Raw genomic sequence first — 24379 nt, forward strand, 5'->3', positions numbered from 1 at the left:
TAAATGAAATTTTATGTATTTATATATTTAAAAATATAAATTAACTGTGATAAAATATACTTGTAAACTCAAAACTGTCTTATATAAAAAAAAAAAACATAATATAATAAATATATTTTAAAAAAATTACTACATATTTATATGAATTATAATATATAATAAAGGAATATATTAATTCTTTTTAATAGTTTTCATAATTTATTTTAGACATATTTTTTATTATATCAAGAGCAGAATTTTTTTCAAAATTTTTTTAAAAATAGTTTAATAATAATTTGAATTTACCAAATAATAATAACAAATAATCTACATTTTATTGCCGTTTAAATTTATTAAAGCATATTTTTACAATTCTTAAATATACTTTTTTTTTACTATTTCTATTACATAAAATATATAAAATAAAAGGTAAATATATAATAAAGCAATAAAAGTATACTACATTATATCTTCATTTATATTTTGTGTTACTTCTTTAATAAAGATAAATCATGCTTTCTTTAAAAGTAGCACATTCAGAATATTTTAAGAAAAAAAATATATACATAAAACAAGTATTAGTACATATATTCTTTGTTAAATAAAAAAAAATTTTTATAATAAAAATAAAAGCAATTTTAATATTTCATTAATAGAACAAGGGCTTGTGTTATATTTTTATGCTTAAATAAAATTTTTTATAATTTCTTCAATAATTTATTATCACACAAATGTTAAAAAATTCTGTCTTCAAATACAACAGAAAATTGGATATAAAAATGTTCTATTCTATACAATTAAAAAAAAAAAAAAAAAATATATTAAAACAAACAAAAAAAAATTGATTTTACAATTTACTGATACACTAAAAACAAAAACCTAAATATACATAATATAAAGTTAAAATAATATCTCAAATTACTAACATTTATTTAAATTTTTTTTTAATAAAATAATGATTACGTAGTTCACAAAAAAAAAAAAAAAAAAGGAAAAATGAAAAAAAAAACATTATGAACATAATAAAAAAAAATTTTTAATTTTGTAATTTCATTTCTATAAGTCTTTGAGCAAATTTTTTATGATTGAAATTATCAGGATTTATTTGAACAACTTTATTTTGATAAGAAATAGCTTCATTTAAATTTCCTAAATTATCATAACAGGATGCAATCAATGATAAAACTTCTGAATTGTTTGGTTCTTTTTTAAGTATTGCTTCAAAATATGCAAGAGCAATGTTGTTATCAATATATCTATATAAGTTACCCAGTGAAAATAATGTAGGTATATGATTTTCATCAGTTGAAAGGATGCGTTTAAATGTATTGATGGCTTTTTCAGTTTGATTCATCTGTTGATATAATACTCCTTTTTTATATATATAATCTACTTTTGAAGGATTATATGAACAAGCTTTATCATAATAAAATAATGATTTATCTAAAAAATCATGTATGCAACATAAATCACCTATTTCATTATACAATGATGCGATCTTTTTATTTATTGAAACATTATCATTGGTAATTGATGAAGACGAATCATAACGTTTATTTTTTTCTCCTAAATTTTTTAAATCTAATTTTAATGAATCATTTGTTACATCTAATGGCCTTATTTCAAATTCTAGTACATTTTTATATATTATTGAGTTATTATCCTTTAATTTTTTCAAAATCCTTAAGGATTTGAAATATAAATCCAATGATTCTTTAAAATTATAGTTTCTTATTTCTCTTGCCTTTTTAATTATTTCCTCAACATCGTTCTCTTTATAATACTCTTCTTCTTTCTCATTTTCTGTATCTAAAAGCCTCATACTTGTATAATTGTAATATTCTAAATTCTTACTAGCAGATCCTCCCATATTTCCTAAAAGTAAAGAATTACTTAATTTATTTTTGAATAAAAGTATATATTTATTAAAATATAGATTCTTTTTTAATTTTAAAATAACCCTCTTATCACAACTTTTCTAATATATTTTATTTAATATTATAAAAATATATAAAATTGTTATTCATACAAAAAAAAAAATTTTATTATTTTTTTTAATTGTGAGTAGTTATTAAAAGATTAGGCATGCATATGGTTTCAGTTTTTTAATAATAAAATTTAAAGATTCAAATATATAAAAAAAAAAAAAGAAATATATATTTTTTTATTATCAGCATTAAATATTTTTATTTAAAATATTTTAAAAGAGGATATATTTATTTTTTAAATAATTACCGCAAAAAAATTATGTTCAAAAAAAAAAAAAAATTATTATATATGAAATTCATATAAAATACTTCATTTATAATATAAATTTGTTATTCTTAATATGCTATATAAAGGAAAACAAGAACTTGTTTATCTATTATAATTAAATGGTAATATAGAAATAAGTTGAAAATGTGCATATCCTTTTATATTTAAAAATATCTTTTTTAAATAAATACTTATTTTTTTTTAAGAAGTTTTAAAATGAAATTTTTTATGCTTTATTTTTTTTTTTATTAAGTGCATGTTTGCAGATTTCAATTTTTATGATTTACAAAAAAAAAAAAATTATCCAAAAATTTGAAAACACAACTACATATTTAATCACACTTATTTATAATTTCTTTGAAACATTTAGATTAATAAGAAAAGTTACTATATTTTATAATTAAAGTATATAATTTTTTTTTTTTTTGTATTTTATTGAAAGTTATAGAAAATTTATTTTTAGTTTATGCAGCGCACTTCCAAATTTTAGAAAAAATGATATCACTTATTTACATTATTTACCTATTCATTTATTATAATTACTTATTTTATTATTAATTATATTTTAGATTATTCTTCCATTCATATTTTTCTTTTTTTTTTCTTCTTTTTAATTTCCATATATAATTAATTTTGGTTTAATATATATATATATTTTTTAAACATAATATTCTATAATTCTATTATTACAATTTGTATTTAATAAAGTAAAAATTTCTTTATTTAGACAAAGTATTTAATTTAAATAAAATGAAATAGAAAAAAAATACGCCTCATACTTGTATTGGAACAATATTTTCAACTACTTTTTAAGAGTTAATTTAACTATTAATTTTAATATCGTTTTTTTATTTTATTTAATCAAGTAATAATACATTTTTTATAGATTTAATCGCAATATAAATAAACTAATATGTAAATATTAATTAAAAAAAATATTATATATTCTTTAAATAATTATATCACTAAATTGTTTTATTCAGTATTTTTTTCAACTTTTTTTTATTTTTTTACAATTTTAAAAAATAAAAACAAGTCTCAAATTACAGAACTATAAATAATTATATCATTTAAATAAAATTTTCGTAAAAATTTAAATGCATTAAAAAAAAAAAAAATTATTATTTTAATTAATATTTAAAAAAAAAAATTTTTTAAATATAATTTTGTTCTAAATTTTTTTCGACGTTTTCTACATTTTTTTTTTATATATAATATTTGAAACAATGAAAAAAAAATTTATATTGTTTTTAATTAAATAAATATATAAATTCAAATATTTTATTTAAAAGAAATGAAATTTTTGTAAAAACATAAATTTCGAAAATTAAGAATAGCCAATGCAATTATAATATTCCAAATTAATTTTTTCTTCTTAATAACAAAGCATAAAAATTACTTTAAATTTTGAAAAAGATGACTTATTTGGAATATAAAGTAAAAAAAGAACACAATAATTTTAGAGAAAATAAAAAAAAAAATATATTAAAGAAGAAAAAAAAAAAAAAATTTCAAAAAGATGAGAATGAAAAAAAAATTTTATTAGAAAAAAATGATATCAATATTAAGGTAAAAAAAAAAATTAAAAAAGATGAAAGAACAAATAATATGGAAACAAAAAAAAATAAAAAGATTCTTAATAATGAAATAAAAAAAAATATTAAAAAAAAAAAGAAAAAAAAGATTAACATAGAATTGGAAAAAACTAATAATTTTAATTCTGAAAAACGCTTAAATAATGTAGAAAATGGTTTAGGTGATTTAAGAGATAAACCCAGTGATTCTGAAGAGAATTCAAAAATTAATTCATTAAATGATTCAAAAAATGATTCAAAAAAAATAATAGAGGAATCTGAAAATGAAAAAAAAACAGAAATAATTTCATCTGAAATTAGTACACAAGAAAATTTTTACAGTGAAATGAAATTTGAAGACTTAAATATTTGTGATGCATTAAAAAAAGGTTTAAAGGAGCTAAATTTTGTTAAATTAACAGAAATTCAAGCAAAATGTATTCCTCATTTCTTAAATGGTAAGGATATATTGGGTGCAGCCAAAACAGGATCAGGAAAAACATTAGCTTTTCTTATACCATCTATACATATTTTATATAATATAAAATTTTTGCCAAAAAATGGAACAGGAGTTTTAATTATATCACCAACAAGAGAATTATGTCTTCAAATATATCAAGTTTGTAAAGATTTATGTAAGTATATACCTCAGACTAATGGTATTATTATTGGAGGTATGAGTAGAAATGAAGAAAAAAAAAAATTTATTCATGGAATTAATATTTTGATTGCTACTCCTGGAAGATTACTAGATCATATGCAAAACACAAAAGAATTTATTTACAAGAATTTGATATGTTTAATTATTGATGAAGCTGATAGATTATTGCAAATTGGTTTTGAAGAAGAAATTAATTTAATTATAAAAAGACTTCCGAAAAAAAGACAAACTGCATTATTTTCAGCAACTCAAACAACTAAAGTAGAAAGCTTAATTAGACTTTCTTTACAAAAACCTATATTTATTGAGGTGACTACAAAAATAGCAACTGTGGAAAGACTACAACAAGGATATGCATTAGTTGAAGAAGATAAAAGATTTCTTTTGTTATTTACTTTTTTAAAAAGAAATTTATCAAAAAAAATAATGGTATTTTTTAATAATTGTATGTCAGTTCAATTTTATAACGACTTACTAAATTATATTGATATACCAACATATTGTATTCACGGCAAAAAAAAACAAAATAAACGCTTGAAAAGCTTTCATGATTTTTCAAGTTCTCAAAACGGTATTTTATTATGCACAAATGTTGCTGCAAGGGGGTTAGATATACCTAATGTTAATTATATTATTCAATATGATCCTCCTGATGACTCGAAAGAATATATACATAGAGTAGGAAGAACTTGTCGAGGAAATGATTCAAATGGATCAGCCATTATATTTTTAATGGAACATGAGTTGAAATTTTTAAACTATTTAAAATTTTATAACATACCAATAAATCAATTTGCATATGATGCTAGTAAAGTTATAAATATACAATCACATATTCAGTCAATTGTTACAAAAAACTTTCATTTACACAAAATGGCTAGAGAAGCTTTTAAAGCATATTTAAATGTAAGAAAATTAAAATATTAATATATATATACATGTATATTTTTTTTTTCAAGAATCTTATATATAATCATCAATTATTACCTTTTTTTTTTTTTATAGAGTTATATTACTTATGCACTCAAAGATGTTTTTGATGTGAACAATCTGAATTTACTTTTAACTTCGAAGAATTTTGGGTTAGAAGTACCCCCAAAAGTTGATTTAAATTTAAAATTAAATATAAAAAAAAAGAAATTTAAGTGAAAACAAATATAATGTAAATATGCTTTTGATTTTTTAATTCTTATTTTTTAATAATTAAAACAAGCTTTTTTTTTTTTTTTTTTTTTTTTGATGCTTTAATATTTTCTTTTTTTTATTGTGTTAGCATTTATTTATAGCAATATATCATTGTATATTCTTATTGAGTTTATAATTTCCCATTATTCATATTTTCAATTTTTTATATTATTTTTTTTCTTTTTAAAACTAATTAATTTTGTTAAACTTTTATAATAATTTTTCTTTTTTAATTTTTCTTTTTCCTCATTTTCTTTTTTCTCTTTTTCCTATATATAAAATAGACATGTAAATATATATATATATTAAAAGAATTATTCTTATTATGTTTTCAAAAGTTAGTACATAATTTTCGTATATATTTTTCAAAATTTCTCCTTCTTTTTTATCCTCTTCTAATTGTTCTAATTTTTTTTTCTTCTTTTCCTCCTATGAAATGTTTTGAGACAAAAAAAAAAAAAAATTATTTAAAGAAAGATTATTTTATTAATATACATATATATATCATATATCATTATGCATTTATATTTATATCATTATTTTTAAATATATTTATTAACCATAGCAATTAATCTTGCATTTTTTAACTCCTCTATTTTTTTCTTTTTTTCTTCTTCTTCTAAAGCTCTTTTTTCTTCATCTTTAATTTCTTTTTCTTTTTGCCATCTTCAAATAAAAATTTGTTAAAATTCAAGTTACGCAGTAAATTTGAAATAATATACAGATGAACTAAATAAAATATAAATTTTTTACCATATATATATATATATATATATATATTTATTTTCTATATATTTATACTTGAATGCTTGGATTTCATCAAAATGAGCTAATAATTCAACATTTTTTTTTTGTTTCATTCTTATTTCTTGAATTTCTTTTTCTTTTTCATCTTTTTCCTTTTTTATTTTTTCTTCATATTCTTTTTCTCGTTGTTCTTTTTCCTTTAAATATCTTGCATATCTATCAATTTTTTTTTTTTTAAATCAAAGTCGATTTAATTTTATATTAAGATGAAAATTTTCTTTTTAATAATTTTTCTTTTATTTATTTTTTTTTTTTTTTACTCTTCATCTTCTTTCTTCTCCTCTCTTTTCTTTTCATTTGAAACTTATTTATAAAAAAGTTAAATATATATATATATATATATATACACATATATAAAGAAAGAAAAAGGTAGAAAAAAATATTGTTACTATTTATTTCACTTTTACTAATTAATAATACGCTTAAATCATTATATATAATTATTTTGTAGATTTTCTATATTACTTTCAATGTGTTTTCTATTGCTGTCTAACATGTAATTGTAAAGTGCTTTTTGTTCTTTGATTTTTTCTTGTCTTTTTTCTAATTCTTCAATCTTATTTTTTTCAAATTGTTTTTGCATTAGTTTTCCTTCTATGATTTTTAATCTATCTTCTTCTTGTTTTCTTAACTATTCGAATAAATAAATTTTTAATAATAAAATAAAATTAAGACATTTATGTATATATTTCATAATAATTTTTTTTTTTAGTATTTAATGTACATAATTTTCTTGAATTTGATTTTTTATTATTAATGCACTTTCTTTATTTTTTAAAATAATATTTTTTTCTGATTCTTTTTGTTTTTTTTCAACTTCTGACAAATATGTAGTTTCAATTTCTTCTCTCTTGATATTTTCTTTATTTAGTTTTTCTTGTCGTAATCTTTAACATGTATAAAGTTATTAAGAATAATATTAAAAATAAAAAAATGTAATTTATAATAATAAATAGATACAAGATATATCATGTATATATATATGTGTATGTTGTATAGTAAAATTTTTAAATATTAACTTTTTTTCTTCAATTTGCTTTTGAAGTTCTTTTAGCAATCCTTTATCATTCTTAATAATTTTTGATGATACATTTTTTTTTGTTTCCTGTAGAATAAAAAAAACAACAAAATAAAAATTTTCATGCGTTGTTAATTCTATTATAAATATTTTTTGTTTTTATTTCTTATACTTCTATTTTATCAGTAACAATTTTTTTAATATTTTTAAATTCATCTTGTTTTTGTATGAACTCTAGAATTTCCTTTAAAAAAAAAAGGGAAAAAATATAAAAGAAAAAGCGATGCATTTAACCTTTTAATATAATTGTCTTTTTTTTTTTCTTTTTTTTTGTTGTTGTTGTTGTTGTATATTTCTCATCATTATATAATATTTTCTTATTTATAATATTTTATTTATTTGTTATTATTTTTATAATTTTTAAAGTTTTTTTTCTTTCTACTATATAAAATTATTATTTTAAAATACTTCTCTTTTCGCTGAATTTTTGGTTTCCTTGTTTTTGTTATCATCTCCTTTTAGCCATTTCTATTTAAAAAAAATTTATTTTTATATTTAAAAAAAAAGAGAAAGAAAATCAAAAAAAGAAAGTAAATGCTATACATACTTCCTCAATTTTATTTAATTCATTTAACAATTCATTTTCTTTTTTTTTCTTCTTTTTCTTTAATTTAGACAAAAAATTACTATTGAATTTCATTTTTTTTTTTTTTTATTATTGTTATTTAATATAGAGTGAATTTTAATAAAAATGTATATAAAATAAAAAAAAATATATTTTAAATCTTACGTTTGTGCAATAATATGTGTAAGAAAAAAAAAAACACTAAAAAATTATTTTTAAAATTTATATTTAAACGAAATTATATATATTTAAAAAAAAAAAATATTAATATGAAGTAAAATGATAATTAATTATCTTCAAATAGAGAGATAAATTAAAAAAAAAAAAAAAATAGTAAAATAAAAATAAATAAAATAATTTATTTTTTTATTTTTTTTATAGATATGATGTCTTCGCAAATTTTGCTTCTTAATTTTAAAATTTCTAATGAGCACTCTACAAATTAAAGGAATGAAAGAAAAATAAAATTAAATGAAGTAAAAACTAATTATGAATACATATAATTCTTTTTACATATATTTTTTTCCACTTTTTATTATTTTATATAATAATAAAATTTTTTATTAATAATAATTAGCTTGAATCTAAATAATTAAGTATGATATATAAATACTTATATATATTTTTGTCTTAATTTTTTTTTTCTTTTTTTTTTTTTTTTTTGTATAAATTTATTATTGTTATGGTTATAAAAGAATATTTTTTTTTTTAAATTTCAGTCTAATTGTTTTCATTATTAATATAAATATAATAATATATTTTTGTTTTTTTTTCATACTTATTAGATGCCCATGATGAGATAAAAAATCTATGTAATAAAAATTATGTTTACTGAATATACATATATATAAAGCAGTACAATCTTCTTCGCATTCTTCTTGATTGCCATTTATTTTTAAATAATCATTTATAACATTATTAGAATAAATAGCATTGCAGTTATTATCATTGTTTTCTATCATAACATCTTGTTTTTTTGTAAAATTGTTTTTTTTATAGCAATATATTTTGTTAATATCTAAAAATCTTACGGTGAAATTTAATTTCTCCAAATTATTTAAAATAATCGTAAAAATTTTATTAATATCTAAATCAGTTTCTATACCTAACTTCCAGTTATTAGTTTCATTATATTTTTCATTTACACAACAATAATTATAATTGTATATATTATTATGATAATTATGATAAAATTGTATTCTTTCTTGAAAATTGAATGTGAATTCGTCATCCGATTTATCTCTAGAGTCATTTTTGTTGTAATCCATATACTCTACTTTATTATCCATTGACTCATTCATTGTTTCAGGAGTATTTGTTTTCTTTTTATTTGAATGAAAAGATCCCACAAAATAAGTATTATTTTCAATTAGATTTAATTGATTACTATAATTGACTTTTAAATTATTATTTGTGAAATTACGTAAATGCAACCTGCTAGAAATTCTATTCTTTATTCTTTTTTTTATTAAATTTATACTTTTATTAAAACGCACAATTTTGTTATCACTTCGATCATTAGCAACGTCAATATATTCCTCTTTAATTTTGAAAAAATCCTTTAAATTATATATATGTAAGATATTATAAAAAGAATTTAACTTATATTTCTTTTCTTTTAATCTAGAATTAGTTTTATTAACATATATTAATTTATGAGCAAAATATATGTTATCCATCTGATTGTAAAATATAACATTTTCTTTATTTGTATACTTGCCTCTGTTAAAATAATTATCAAAAACAAAATGACAATTTTCATCCTTATCTAATAAAGTGCTGTAATTATTGTAATAGCATTTTTCATTTTTTTTTTTATTTTTATGGAATGTATACCCTATCTTTATTAAATATTTTAAAATCTTTTTGTCTATATAATAATTTATTATATTATTACTCATTAAATCTAGAATGTTATAATCAATAAAAAACCATGGATGTTTTTTAATTTGATGTACTGTGATTCTTTTACTAGGATCAACTATTAGAATTTTTTTTATAAGATCTTTTGCATAATAAGATACATGTCCAGGGATGGAAAAAATCCCATTTTTAATTTTTTCAAATAAATCATGTATGTCTTCATCATCAAAAGGCAAGAAACCGCACAGCATCGCAAATAAAATAACACCTAATGACCACACATCTATCTCACATCCCAAATAAGTTTTTCCTGATATAACTTCGGGTGAAGCGTAATTTGGTGAACCGCATGACGTTTTTAAAAAATCGTTTTTCATAAAATTGGACAAACCAAAATCTACAATTTTTATATTATAATTTTTATCTAATAAAATATTTTCTAACTTTAAATCTCTGTGGCAAATATAATTATCGTGAAGATATTCAACCCCACATACAATTTCATAAAAAAATTTCTTTGCTTCTAATTCTTTTAATCTTAATTTATGTACAACGTAATCAAACAATTCTCCATTTTCTACATATTCAAATGCGAATATTATATAAAAATACACATCTAATATCTCGTAAAAATTTACTATGTTCTTATGATATAATCTCAACATTATATTTGTTTCTTTTCTAATTTTGTCTTCCATATTCATATCGAATAACTTTTTTTTATTTATTAATTTTATAGCAACTTTTATTTTCGTTTTTTTGTGTATACCTAAATGGACTTTACCAAAAGATCCCATACCTAAAGTTTCGTGAATTTCATATTTGCTTAATATTTCATTGTCAAGCATCTATTAGCAAAAAAAAAAAAAAAAAAAAAAAGTATTATACAATAATTAATTAATAATATATATTAATAATAGAAGTTATAAAGATAATAAATATAAATAAAACTAACTGAAAAGTGATTTATAATAAAAATATACATATACATGTATTATATATCATTATATGGGTATGAGGATTATATGTATATGTAAAATATTAAATAGTTACACATTTGATATGAAATTTTTTTTTTATAATTCTACTTTTCAATATTAAGTCATAATTTTATTATTAATACCTTTATCCATTCATATAAAAAATTAAGTAAAATAAGGATAACAATTATTTCATATTTCTGTATTTTTTGCCATTTATAAAAAAATTTAAATAGAAGAATTTTTTTTTTAATTTTTTTTTACGATTTTTTTTAAAATTTATAAAATATTACTTTTTTTTTATTTAATTCAAGTTATTTCACTCTACAATTTTATTTTATTTTGTTTTATTTATTTATTTATTTATTTTTATTTTACTTTTTTTATTTTATTTTTTTTTTTTTTGTGTGTACCTTTAAAAATAATAATAATAGAAAAATTTTATTTGTAATAAAATATAGTGAATAAAAGTATTTCATTAAAAACCAAGCATATATTATTACAATTTATTCCATTTCGATATTACACATTGTTTTTTAAGAAAGAATGTGTAATGTTATATTTTTCTTTATTATATTAATATAAAAAAAAAAGAAAATAAAAAATAATAAAAATTTTTTAAATTTTGTTTTATATTTCTTAATTTTTAAAGCATAATATAGTTCAAATATAATATAAATGTTTTTGTTTACAAAAAGAGAAATGCATAAATTATAAATTATTTATATATATTTTTTTATATGTTCTAAAAATAATATAGTGATGTTTTTAATAAATTAGGAAAGTATTTTTTAACATAACTCTATTTTAATTAAATAAACACTCATTTAGGACAATTAAAGCAACTGTTATAGAGTATTATAAATTTTTTTTTATATAAAATAAAAAAAAAAAAAAAATTACATTTTTATTAAATTAAGATACTTTAAAAATTTCTTAATGAATTCACAAGCTTTTGAAACATTTTCATTATTTTCAACAAAATATAAGCAAATATATAAATTAATTTAAATTTAAAAATACTATGAAAAATTTTATTTTATAAAGTAAAATAAATCTAATATATACAAATTCAACGATAAAAATTTAATTAAAAAAAAAAAAAATGCATAAATATGACATGATTATAACGTTAAAAACACAAAAAAAAACTTTATTGAAAAGATCATACAAATAAATACTATAAAGTATTATTAAAAAAAAATAAATAAAAATAAATCATCTTTCTTCACAACTTATTAGTATAATTTTTTAAAATATAAATTATAAAATAAAATAGAAGTTGTAATTGGTCCTAAGCCTCCAGGTACACTTGAAATATATTGACATTTGTCACTGCATTTTAAATCAGCATCTCCAGTAATATTATAATTTTCTAAAAATTTTGCTAATTTATTAGCAAATTTTAATTTTGATTCATTCGTTTTTAAATGTGTAATATATTTTTTTTTTTTTTTTTTTTCTCTATGTCTATTTCTATTTTCATTGTTAATAGAACATATTTTAAAGCGCGTAACCTCGGTGTATCTATGAAAAGGATTCTTCTTTTTTTCTTTTCTTTTTATATATAATGAATTATTTTTATATTTTTTTAATTTTATATTTGTGCATCTTAGGGATGGAATATTGTTATCTACTTTTAATTTTATTTTGGCTTTTCTAAAAAAATACAAAATTTTTCTTTTTCTTTTATTAAAAACAATTTCCACATTTTTATGTCCATATAAAAATCTCCTTTGAAAATAGTTATAATTTTTTTTTTTATATAAATCAATTTTAAAATTAACATTATTATTTTCGTTAATATATTTATTGGCATTTTTGTTTTTATTTCCTTGCTCGGATGATTCAAACTTTGTATTATTTTTTTCATAGTATTTTAAGTTGATTCCTAAATCTAAAATGACAGCACTTTTTTTTATATGTTTTTTTTTTAAAATATTACTACACCCTATACCAATTATTATAACATCAGAAAATTTAATTATTTTGTTTTTCATATTTTTTTTTATGTTTTCCTTGCTAATCTTTCTGTTTTTATTTTTACTAACAATATAATAATTCAAAAATTTTTTACATTTACACCTAAAATCCTCCTCATCTTTTATTAATGATTTTTTATTATTAATATTAAAATAAAATTTATTTCTGTCATTATTTTTATACCTACATAGAATATTTCCTGTTATTGCATCATAAACTATCGTCGAAATTTTATTGCGAAAAAAAAGGATAAACAATGTTAAGAATATATTTATATTATTATTTAAAATTAAAATATTCTTGTTTTTTATATTGATATTATAATACTTAATAAATAAAAGAATTGAATAGACACAGCAAGGAATGTTATAATTAACATTTTTTAAATAATTGCGTATTAATATATCATTTTCCCTCTGTAATTTATTTGAATTTTCATTATCTTGTTTTTTTTTATAATTAAACAACATATTACTTATAGCTTTGCAATTTCCTTTTGGTGTTTTGAGTATTTTGTTATTTATTGAATTATTTGCAATAACAATTTTTTTAGAACTTTCTTTTTTTTCTAATACTGGAAAAAACAAAATTGTCCAAAAAAAATTTAATAAAACATTAAAAATTTTAATATAAGAGTTTTGTAAAATGTTTATAAATGTTAAAAAACTATAAGATATATTAGAACTAACAATATTATTACTATTTTTAATTAATTTGAAGATGGTTTTATAATTAGCACCATCGATATCTTTTTCTTCCTTAATATATTTAGATATATAACATTTATTTATATGACAACTTAAAGGAGATAAAATGATTATGTATGAGTCATTGTTTTTGTTACTTATTTTTTGTATTATATTCTTTAACTTATTTTCACTAACATCCTTATTTATTCTTATAAGTATAAAAATAACATCTGAGTTTAAATAAATACTCTTCTTTAATATAATGTATAAGTAAGAGTAATTTGAAATGTTTTCTGAATAAATTATAAACAACTTCTTAACTTGGCATTTGCTCTTTAATTTTTTTTTGTTGTTATGTATAATCCTTTCTAAAATAGCTTCATCGATCCTCTCAGCTATATTGTACCCATTTAAAAAAGTGCAACTCATAATAGAATAAAAAAAAGAATAGAATAAAATTAAAAATAAAATAAAATAAAGTTTATAATGGGATTTACTTATTTTACAAATTATTTATTTTGTAAAAATTTATATATATTTATAGGAACTTAAAACTATTCATGTATTTATTAAAATACTTTTGTAGATCTTTATATATATATTTATACACATATTTACATAAACTTATTCATTAATATGTTTATTTAAACATACACTAAGTTATTTCATTTTTTTTTTTTTAAAAATAGTCATAATGATTAATAATTTTAGAAACAAAACAATATTAAGAGTGATGATGGAAAAAATTCAAACACCTTAACTTTTTAATTAATTTTTTTTTATACCAAATAAAATAAGATCCAAAATTGTGTTTTAAAAAAAATAAACAAAAATAAAAGAAGTAATTGAGTAAAAATAAAAATGAAAAATTCCCTAAACGTAACTTTTTTTTTTTTTACAAATATTTTGATGCTATCAAATTTTTACTTACTACGAATGAGTTTTTTATTTTTCTTTAAATTTAATTGGTAATAATAAATATAATTAACTAAAAAGATACAAAAAATAAAATAAAATAATATTAAATGTATAGTATTTAATCATAACAAAAAATATACAAAAATAAAAAGGAAAAATAGATATAATAAAACAAAATATAGAAAAGAAAGCAGAGAAGTAATAAAAAAGTCTATATATAAAACTAAAATAGGAATGCAGAATGCCTCTTGAAATTATGGAATAAAAACACGGTTAAATAATAAAAACACTATTTACTTTGTTATTAAATACTACTTAGCAATAATCTTAAAAACAACATATATTTTATTTCTAAAAAGAAACTTTAAATCATTAAAAAATTTTTAAATTTATAACTTTATGAAGTAGAAATTTTCTTTTTCTGTTTTATATAACTATGTTTTATCAAATAAATATAAAAATAATGAAATATGTTAATGCTTCACAGAAATTTTTATATATTTATTTTAGTTTATCGCATCAAAAATTGTAATTTTCTTTTAATAAAAAATGAATCTTTCCTTATTATCTGAAGTTCTTTATCTTTATTTATTTTGATATCCCATTTCCCTTTATTTATGTTTCGTTCAAAACTTTATTTTTTATTGTATAAAGAAGTATTTTCCCACTTTAATATTGAAAACTTTTCATCTTATATTAAGCTATAGAAAAGGTTTCCTTAGTAGAAGATTTGGTTTATACATTAGTTATTTTATTTTTTTTTTTTTATATACATTTATATCATATGTTTAGATATACTTTTCTCATGAATTTAAAATAATTTAATTCTATTTTTAAATTAAATAAGAAAAAAAAAAGGAAAAACACGAAAAAAGCGTTAATATTTTGTCATTAAAAATGTATTTTATAATTATCAAAAAAAAAAAAAAAAAAGGAAAAAAAAGTCTAATATTAAAATACGCACATTTAATTTTACAAACATAATATTTTTATAAAACAAATTAATTATAATGAATATCATATGCATATATATAATTTTAATTATATTTCCGTTTTTTTCTTAGAGATATATATTATTGATTTATTGATAAAATTGTTCCATAAAATATTCAAAATATTTATACATTTCCTTATATTTTCTATTAAATATTTATTACTACTTGTATATATTCTATGAAAATATGATTTAATAAGAATGCTTATGCTTAGAAGACTTTTTTCCTATATTTAATATTTCTACAGTATTGTTTGGCCACCTTGTATTAAAAAACTTCAAATGATTGTCATGTGATACATCATAGTCAACTTCTTTCAAAAGAAAATAATGAATAGTTCTTTCTGGTGCTTCCTGTGCATCATATAAGTAAAAATATTTTTCTTTTGGAGGATCTGAATTTTTAAGATCATTAATATCCTTTTGCTTCATTTGCAAATAAAATGATTTAAATTCAGAATATAATAAAATATCTAAATCGTTAACAAAACCATCAAAAAGATTTTTATATTCTTCTTTTAAATTCAGATCTTCAATGAATTGAGGAATAAAATGAGATAAAATATATTTATTATTTTCTTTATCGTATTTCTTCCAAATCTTATTTAATTTTTCTAAAAATAATTCTTCACTTGTACATTTTGAATTATGAATATTTAGAGAAAATAAAACAGTATAATGATTAGAGCTGCTAATTACCCATATGGGATAAATAGGATATTTGTAAAAATTACCAACTTCACAGTACTTAAATGCTTCAAAATCTGTTAATAATCCAATTAATGGTCTTTTGTTTATACCCTTAAGAACGATATTATTTTTACTGAATGATGATCTTTGTGAACTGAGATTTTTCGAATTTTTCGAATCATTTACGTTATAAGTAAAAGGGGTATTACCTTCATACATGCATATATCCACATCACTATTAGAAAATGTATTTATAATACTGTTATTATCAAACACATTAGAGCATGCTCTACCTGTTAATAATAAGTTAACTAATTCTTGTGAGCAATGCCCATATATTCCTATCAAGGGATGGTTTATATCATCCATATCATTTTTTATATTATTTATTCCCCTTGTTAATATAACTGAATATAAAAATGATATAACACCTGTTGAACTAGAAAATAAAATAAAATGTTCTAAATAAAATTTTATTACATCTTTTATTCCATTAAACTCTTTATAATAAATATTTATTTTTTTTAAATCACGTATAACATTTTCCTTTGAATTCTTTTTGTTCATGTAATAATAATAATCATAGCATTCAGGTAATAAAAATGCTATTATATAATAAGATTTATCAGTACACTGATATAATATATATGCTAAAGATTCTACCAAAGAATAATATTTTAAATCTCTAATATTATCACGTACTATTTGTAAAAATTCGGTATCATAATCCTTTTCATTAAAATTATTTTTAAATTTCTCTTCCTTTAAATTGGTATCTTTTTCAAATCTGGGCTTTTTATTACTATTAATATTATTATTATTATTATTACTTTTATCATTACTTCTATTATGATCATTATTTATATTATTATCATTATTATGTACATTATTTTCTTCATTTATATTCTTATCATTATTTATATTCTTATCATTATTTATATTATTATCATTATCAATATCATTATCATTATTTATATTATTATCATTATTATGTACATTATTTTCTTTATTTATATTCTTATCATTATTTATATTATTATCATTATTAATATTATTATCATTATTTATATTATTATCATTATTATGTACATTATTTTCTTTATTTACTTCATTAGACTTAATATTGTTATTTTTGAATTCAAATGTTAATGCTCCATTAATCTCAAAATTTTCTTTATTATTTGTTGAATTAATTGTACTATTCATTTCGTTAGAATTATTGATTGCTGTATCTGGAGAATTTTGATCACTTGTTTTATTGCTGGTAAAATTTAAAAAATCATTATTTGTTTTTAAAATATTAAAATAATCATTCTCCCACAAGAAATTGTATTTATAATTAAATAATAAAATAATTATAATATATCCTTGAATACTTGATATAAGACCACAAGGACCACTTAAAAATTGACGTAATCCAAAATTAATATTTTTATTTTCATAAAACGATATATTATGATTGCACCATTTTTTTATATCTATTTTGTTAGCATATTTATAATTATTCACACCGAAAACTAAATTATGCACACTTGTAACATCTTCAAGTAACTTCATTTCTTTTAATAAATAATTCAAATAGACGTGGTCATTCAAACGCTTACTTCTATTTCCTCTTCTTAACCATTTACAATAATTTTTAGTCGTATAATTTATTTTCCTATATTTTTTTCTAATTCGTTCTAAAGAACAACAAGACAAAGACGAAGAATTGCTACAATCACTAGAATCTTCACTCTCGTAATCATCCCTACTTGACGTAGAGTCACTCGTATCCTCATTTAATTTTTCATTTCTCTTATTTAAATTTATCAGATAATCTCTTATAATAATATAGATATTCTTATAATTTTTATATATATCTTTCCAAAATAACTTATTGTCAATTATATCATTTTGATTTTTTGTAGATTCATAGGTGTTACATAAATAATAAGTTATTTTTTCAAAATGTTTCTTTATTATATCGTAATAACTATCATTAATATCAATACTTCTGCTTTCACTTTTCTTATGCCCTAAAATTGACAACCTTATAGCTTCTTGTAACAATTCATCATTTTCATCATCTAATTCAAAGTTCTAAAGAAGTAAAAAAAAAAAAAAATAGATGTATAATAAAATTATAAAAAGAAACAATATAAATTAATGTAAAAATATATATAGAGAGAGAGATTATATATTTATACAAAAATATCAGTAACCATGATAAATATTTAATTAAAATATATGTATGCATAACTAAGTTATAAGTTTTTGAAAAAAAATTTATATATATTTAACTATATAAATTTATATATATTGCATTTATACATTAAAAGCGATAACAAAATATATAATAAATTTGAAAACATACAGGTTTAGTAATATGTAAAACTAGATATTTTTTTTAAAAAAAAATTAAAAAAGGATATATTTAAAAAAAAAAACCATAAGTATATATAAAAAATGTGTATAAATTTAAAATTTGCGAAATCATTATTGAATATGGTAATGTGTTAGGTATAGATATTGTTAAAAAAAAAAAAAAAAATCAATATAATATAAAAACAATAATATTAAAATAATAATAAAAAGAGATATATAGATATAATGTGAAAATATTATATTGATATTTAAGTGATACATATAAATACATACACTTTAAATTATTTATAATAGACATGACATATAGAGAAAAAATTAAATTTAAATTAAAGTAATATGATTTAAAAACTAAAAACTATAATAAATTTTTGTATATCTGAATCATTGTCTCTTTTTTCTTCTTATTTGATACAAGTAAATTAAAATTATCTAAATATGATACAGGATAGTATAAATCTAGAATATGCTTATTATAAGTATATATAAATAGTAATAATTTTAAGTTTTATAAATATAGATACTCCTATAATTTATGTTATAAATTGCATGAAGTAAAAACAAAAATAATATTCCATTATAATAGCAATTAATATAAAGCAATATAGTATAATCTTATAAAGTAAATGAAAAAAAAATATGTTCATTCATATTTATTTCATTTTTATTTATTTATTTTATTTTATTCATTTATTTATTTTTTTTATATATTTACTTTTTCGTTATTTTTATTTTGTGAAGCATTATATTCTGCTAACGATAGTGCTATTGTTTTTGAAATTTCCTCTTCTTCTTTACGCATAAGTTCTTCATTTGTTTTCATTTTGAACTTGTTATATTTTTTATTTTTATACAAAGATATTAATTTTTTATATAAAAAAATATATATATATTAACTGCTTGTACATCTTTTTTTAAAGAAAAAATATTTTTTTAAAATTGAATACAATATTGCTTGTAATGTTTTATTTTCTTTTTTTTAATATTTTTTTTTCTTCAAATAATTACTTAAATTTTTTTTTCTTACACATTGTTTTTAATTTTATATCATTCCTATGAATGAGTTTAGTAAAAATATTAAATATCAAAAAATGTATTTTTTTTTTTTTTTTAATTGGTATGAATGTGTGTGCATGAAATCTCAAGAGACCTTCGTTATAATTGTTTTATTACAAATATAAATTTAATTCTTTTTTTTTTATTTTTCTTTTAAAGTAAAACAAACGAAGAATATAATTAAATAGTTAATTATAATTTTAAAAGGAAAATATATATATATATATATATATATATATATATATATATATATAGTTAAAGGTAATATATATCATCCCATAATTTTATATTAAAAATATAAAACATGCGTTAATTTTTCTATCAAGTTTCTTTTTTTAGTTTCTTTTACTTTTACCATAAAAAAACCTTAATAAATATTTTTTTGTTTATTAAAAATAAAAATTCTATTAATGTATATTGAATTTTCATATTATTTTTTCATTTATTTTAATTACAATATTTTCACTTTTAAAAAAAGCAATGAAGACAATATTAATAAAAAGGATTATATATATTTTAAATAAAAAAAAAAAGAAATAGTTAAAATTTATAAAGGAAAAAATATTTTTATTTTTTCATTTTTTGATATGTTAAAGGGGAATAAAATTTGATATTTCATACTTTTAATATTCTTAAATTTTTTTTTTTTTTTTTAAATATACATATTTATTTAGACATGAAAAATTCACATTATTCTTTCAATATTAAATATTATAAATATTTGCTTTTTAATAAATTTCTTATATAGCATAATTTAAAAATGTACAAGAAGCATTTTTAAAAAGTAAAAATGAATTTTAACTTATTATAGAAATCATATATATATGAAAATTCATAGACAAATAAACTTACAACTTTTAAAAGTATTAAATGTGTTTTTTTTATTCAAAAAAATATTTAAGAAAACAAGAAAAAGACGAACCAATTGAATAAGTTATTCATAAATTGAACGGAGAGAAAAAGATATGTTTATATAATGTATACTAAAATCTTTTTATTTTATGAACAAAAAATTTTGTCGACAACATTTTAAATATTATGTGTATTAGAAAAAAATACAAATAAATATTTCTGTTAATTTTTACAAAAAAATTTTTTGAATTTTTGGATTATTTACTATTTATTTTACTTATTTTTTTTTTAATAAAAGTAACTGATATTTCTTAGTTCATCTATTTATAAAATGAAGTAAAATTTTTACATTCAATTGAAGAGAAAATATTCATAATTATCTTTAAAAGTAATACCGAGCGTAATTTTACATATATATGAATATAAAAATATAACTACTTTCATTTTTTTGTAACTATCTAAATCCTACAACTTTATTAAGGATCTTTATTCATGTATTTCCCATTTGGTATATTTATAGTGTATATGTTTTTTTTTTTTTTATATATAAAAAAAAAATATAAAAATACATTGTTTCTTTTAATTTTTAATGATATATTTTTTTAAAAAATAAAATTTTAATAGTTATAGTATATCCTAGTTTCTATGTTAAGCAATATTTTTTTTTTTTTTAAAAAGCATTTCTTAAATATATAGAACTATAAGCATTCATTTTTTTTTAATTGTTTAATGAAACTTTTTTTAATAAATTATTTTACATAGGAAAAAAAAAATAAATGAATGCTATATAATATTTTTTTATAAATAAATATTAAATAAATCAAAAATTGTATTCAGGTTAAAATATCGCATTATATATAGTAATTTTTTTTTTTTTATATTTTTTCTAAAATTTTATTATTTATAAAATCATTAAAATCTATATCTAATATTTTATTATAAAAAAGGAATAAAAAAATCAAATATATGATATAATTTAATGTCTATTAAAAAAATTTCTTGAAATATAAAATAAAATAAAATAAAAAAGGTTATTATTAAAAGGGGTATTTTTTTAAGAGAAAATTCAAAAAACATAATGTTAAAAATATATTACATATACAGATATATAATTTTTATAAATATTTTTGAAATGATAAAAGAAAATAAAGAGTAAAAATTTTAAAATATAATAAATTTAAATGTTTAAAAAAAATTTGCAAAAACAAATAATTATGTTTATAAGTATATAAAATAAAAAGGGTAAAGCAAATTATTGGACAAGTATTAATCACAAAATGAAATGTTATAATTTTTTTCATGTATTTCATTTCAAATAGTATTTAAAGAAGAATATTAAAAAAAAGAAAAAAAGAAATATTTTAGCTAAACACAAATATTTATACAATATATAATTGTCATAATTTTTAATTTAAAATGAAAAAAAATAAAAATAAAAAAAATATACACATATATAGAAATGAATTACAAATATTATTATTATTATTTTATTTCATTTTATTTTATTTTTTTTTAAGCTAAAAATTGTGTATATTTATATTATATTCATCTGCACTTATAATAGAATTATCTTTTTTTTTTTTATAAAACCATGTGCTTGAAAGAATTTTTGTTTTCTCTTCACTTTCAATAGTATAAACAGGTAACTTATTTAATCTAACATCGAATATGTTAATATAACCATCATGAGATGATGATAAAAAATATATTTCATTTTTATTCCCCTTAAGAGAAGTTATTATTTTATCATGAAAATAATATTTATTTTCATTTAATGATATAACTGATTTTTCATTTAAACATCTTATATCAAATAATTTAATTAAGGAATTTTCATCAGCGATTATAAATAAGTTTTTGTTAATAATATCATTACGTATTATAGATTTATTATATGGAAATGAGGAAATCATGCTACCATTCATTGCATCAAAAATTTTAATATTTTTCTCAAGACCACTACACAAAAACTTATTATTGTCAAAAAAATTTAAATTTGTTATAATTCCAGTTTCTTTATGTATACATTTTGTTGGCGCTATTACATTTTTTTTCTTTCTTTTATTATTATCACTTTTAAACTGTTTTAATTCATCTATAATATAATTATTATCATATATGTTTATTTTATTATCAGCTCCTCCACTTATTATTAATGAAACGTCTTTATTAAACGCTATTGATTTAATCATATCATCATGATTACTTAAATATAATTCATTTTTTATTTTTATTCCATCATTTTTTTCTTCATTTAAAAATATTTTTATTGTTCCATTAGATAGTCCAATAGCAGACTCATGATATAAATCACTATTTAATTTATTATCTTTACATAAATTAAAAGAAAATATTGGCATATCAAACACTTTATTTTCATCTATTTTATTAAAATTTTTCAAATCATAATATAATAAATTTCCCTCAAAAGTACTACAATACAATTTATTTTCAATTACAATTAATTCAGATATCCATTCAGATACACTATCTATATTTTTACTTTCTTTTTTTGTTATGGGAACAGTAAATTCTATTTCTATAACACTTTCTGATAATAAATTATTAAGTTGCAAAAATTCTTCTATAGAAGATCTTAGGATTTTTTTATTTATTAAAAATTCAAAAGAAACATTTTCTTTTATATCTAGTAGCTTTTTTATCATTCTAGATAAATCTATTCTCTTAAAACTAACTGGAATTGTATAAATGTTGTTTTCAATTTTATATTTATTATCTTTTAAATTAGAAATAAAACATATTTGTATTTGCTTTTCGCATATGTTATCTTCATTTGAAGTTATATTACCATCATCGTTGTAATTATTATCACTTTCAGTATTATCATCTATTATTTCATCTTCAATATTTTTCATTTTATCCAATAATTTATACTTTTTTTTTGGTTTTTCAATATTGTTCATTTTCAATTTTTTTTTTAATCTTTGTTTACAATTTTCTTTTTAAATGTATTTTATTTGTGTTGTTATAGGATAATAAAAAAAAAAAATCTTGTATATAGTTATTTATTATATTTTTTTATATATATTATTTTATTTTTTTTTTTTTATTACTTAAAGAATGTAAATTTTTGTTCAAATAACATTTTTGGATTATTTTAAAATATACCTTTATTTTTTTTTATTAAAGTAACTAAAATTATATTGCTGTATTTTTTTTCTTTTGTATAATTTTTTTTCTTTGTGAAAATTAATAAAAGTACAACCATATTATACTTTATTTTTAAAGTAATATATCTTTATCCTTTTTTTTACTAATAGAAGCAATTAAAAGAAAAGCATTTTCACTTTTGTTTCTTTGTTTTTTAAGAATATAAAAAATTAATTCTTTTATTTTTCTATTAGCATAATAAAAAAAAAAACTTCACCTATAATATTCCTATAAAATGAATTTTTTAATTTTTCAAAAAAAAAATTATTTAATTTTTAACTTTTTGAATAAAGCTTTTCAAAAAATGTAAATTTTTAGTGTTATTATTTATTTTACAATTTTTAAAAATAATATAAGAAAAAAAATAATAAAGATAAATATATATACATGAAAAATAGTAAAACTATTTTCTTCTATTTGAGCCATATATAAATGAAAATTTATTTTTTAAATAATAATCTACTTGTATAAATTGAAGTTTTTTTACAAATTTTATTATTCCAAATCTTTTTTCTTTTTTTTTTTTACTATTAGGTTAGTAAATAAGCAACAAATAAAAAAGCCTTATATTAAATATTTCAATATTTATCAGTAGTAATTTTTCTTTATTTTTCTTAATTAAAAAATATTTTTCTTATAGCCTTAAACTGTTAAAATGTAAAATTTGTAAGTCATACAACTAAATGCAAAAATATATTAATAATTCATAAGGCT

General features: G+C 17.4%; 7 protein-coding genes across 7 annotated transcripts; 1 reads left to right on the forward strand and 6 right to left on the reverse strand.

Annotated features, from left to right (window-relative positions):
- Positions 1–1015: 1015 nt before the first annotated feature.
- On the reverse strand, positions 1016–1849 carry PRELSG_1117200 (tetratricopeptide repeat protein, putative; the record flags this gene model as incomplete). Its single annotated transcript, XM_028677438.1, has 1 exon — positions 1016–1849. One exon carries the CDS (start codon positions 1847–1849, stop codon positions 1016–1018), a length of 834 nt encoding a protein of 277 aa, XP_028533828.1.
- Positions 1850–3651: 1802 nt separating this feature from the next.
- Positions 3652–5619, forward strand: HAS1 (ATP-dependent RNA helicase HAS1, putative; the record flags this gene model as incomplete). Its single annotated transcript, XM_028677439.1, has 2 exons — positions 3652–5376; positions 5476–5619. The coding sequence occupies 2 exons, from the start codon at positions 3652–3654 to the stop codon at positions 5617–5619; spliced, it is 1869 nt and encodes a 622-aa protein (XP_028533829.1).
- A 282-nt stretch (positions 5620–5901) lies between these two features.
- PRELSG_1117400 (conserved Plasmodium protein, unknown function) lies at positions 5902–8180 on the reverse strand (the record flags this gene model as incomplete). The annotated part of the gene is made up of 10 exons (XM_028677440.1): positions 5902–6084; positions 6216–6321; positions 6457–6618; positions 6723–6765; positions 6928–7093; positions 7187–7349; positions 7482–7567; positions 7653–7724; positions 7949–8008; positions 8088–8180. 10 exons carry the CDS (start codon positions 8178–8180, stop codon positions 5902–5904), a joined length of 1134 nt encoding a protein of 377 aa, XP_028533830.1.
- A 283-nt stretch (positions 8181–8463) lies between these two features.
- On the reverse strand, positions 8464–10816 carry SNF1 (SNF1-related protein kinase catalytic subunit alpha, putative; the record flags this gene model as incomplete). Its single annotated transcript, XM_028677441.1, has 2 exons — positions 8464–8540; positions 8884–10816. The coding sequence occupies 2 exons, from the start codon at positions 10814–10816 to the stop codon at positions 8464–8466; spliced, it is 2010 nt and encodes a 669-aa protein (XP_028533831.1).
- Positions 10817–12186: 1370 nt separating this feature from the next.
- On the reverse strand, positions 12187–14049 carry PRELSG_1117600 (bifunctional methylenetetrahydrofolate dehydrogenase/cyclohydrolase, putative; the record flags this gene model as incomplete). Its single annotated transcript, XM_028677442.1, has 1 exon — positions 12187–14049. The coding sequence occupies one exon, from the start codon at positions 14047–14049 to the stop codon at positions 12187–12189; it is 1863 nt and encodes a 620-aa protein (XP_028533832.1).
- A 1675-nt stretch (positions 14050–15724) lies between these two features.
- PRELSG_1117700 (conserved Plasmodium protein, unknown function) lies at positions 15725–19409 on the reverse strand (the record flags this gene model as incomplete). The annotated part of the gene is made up of 2 exons (XM_028677443.1): positions 15725–18304; positions 19302–19409. 2 exons carry the CDS (start codon positions 19407–19409, stop codon positions 15725–15727), a joined length of 2688 nt encoding a protein of 895 aa, XP_028533833.1.
- A 2602-nt stretch (positions 19410–22011) lies between these two features.
- PRELSG_1117800 (microtubule-associated protein ytm1 homologue, putative) lies at positions 22012–23370 on the reverse strand (the record flags this gene model as incomplete). The annotated part of the gene is made up of 1 exon (XM_028677447.1): positions 22012–23370. One exon carries the CDS (start codon positions 23368–23370, stop codon positions 22012–22014), a length of 1359 nt encoding a protein of 452 aa, XP_028533834.1.
- Between the last annotated feature and the right edge of the window lie 1009 nt (positions 23371–24379).

Source organism: Plasmodium relictum (genome assembly GCF_900005765.1).
Source record: "Plasmodium relictum strain SGS1 genome assembly, chromosome: 11".
Taxonomy (NCBI): Eukaryota; Apicomplexa; class Aconoidasida; order Haemosporida; family Plasmodiidae; genus Plasmodium; species Plasmodium relictum.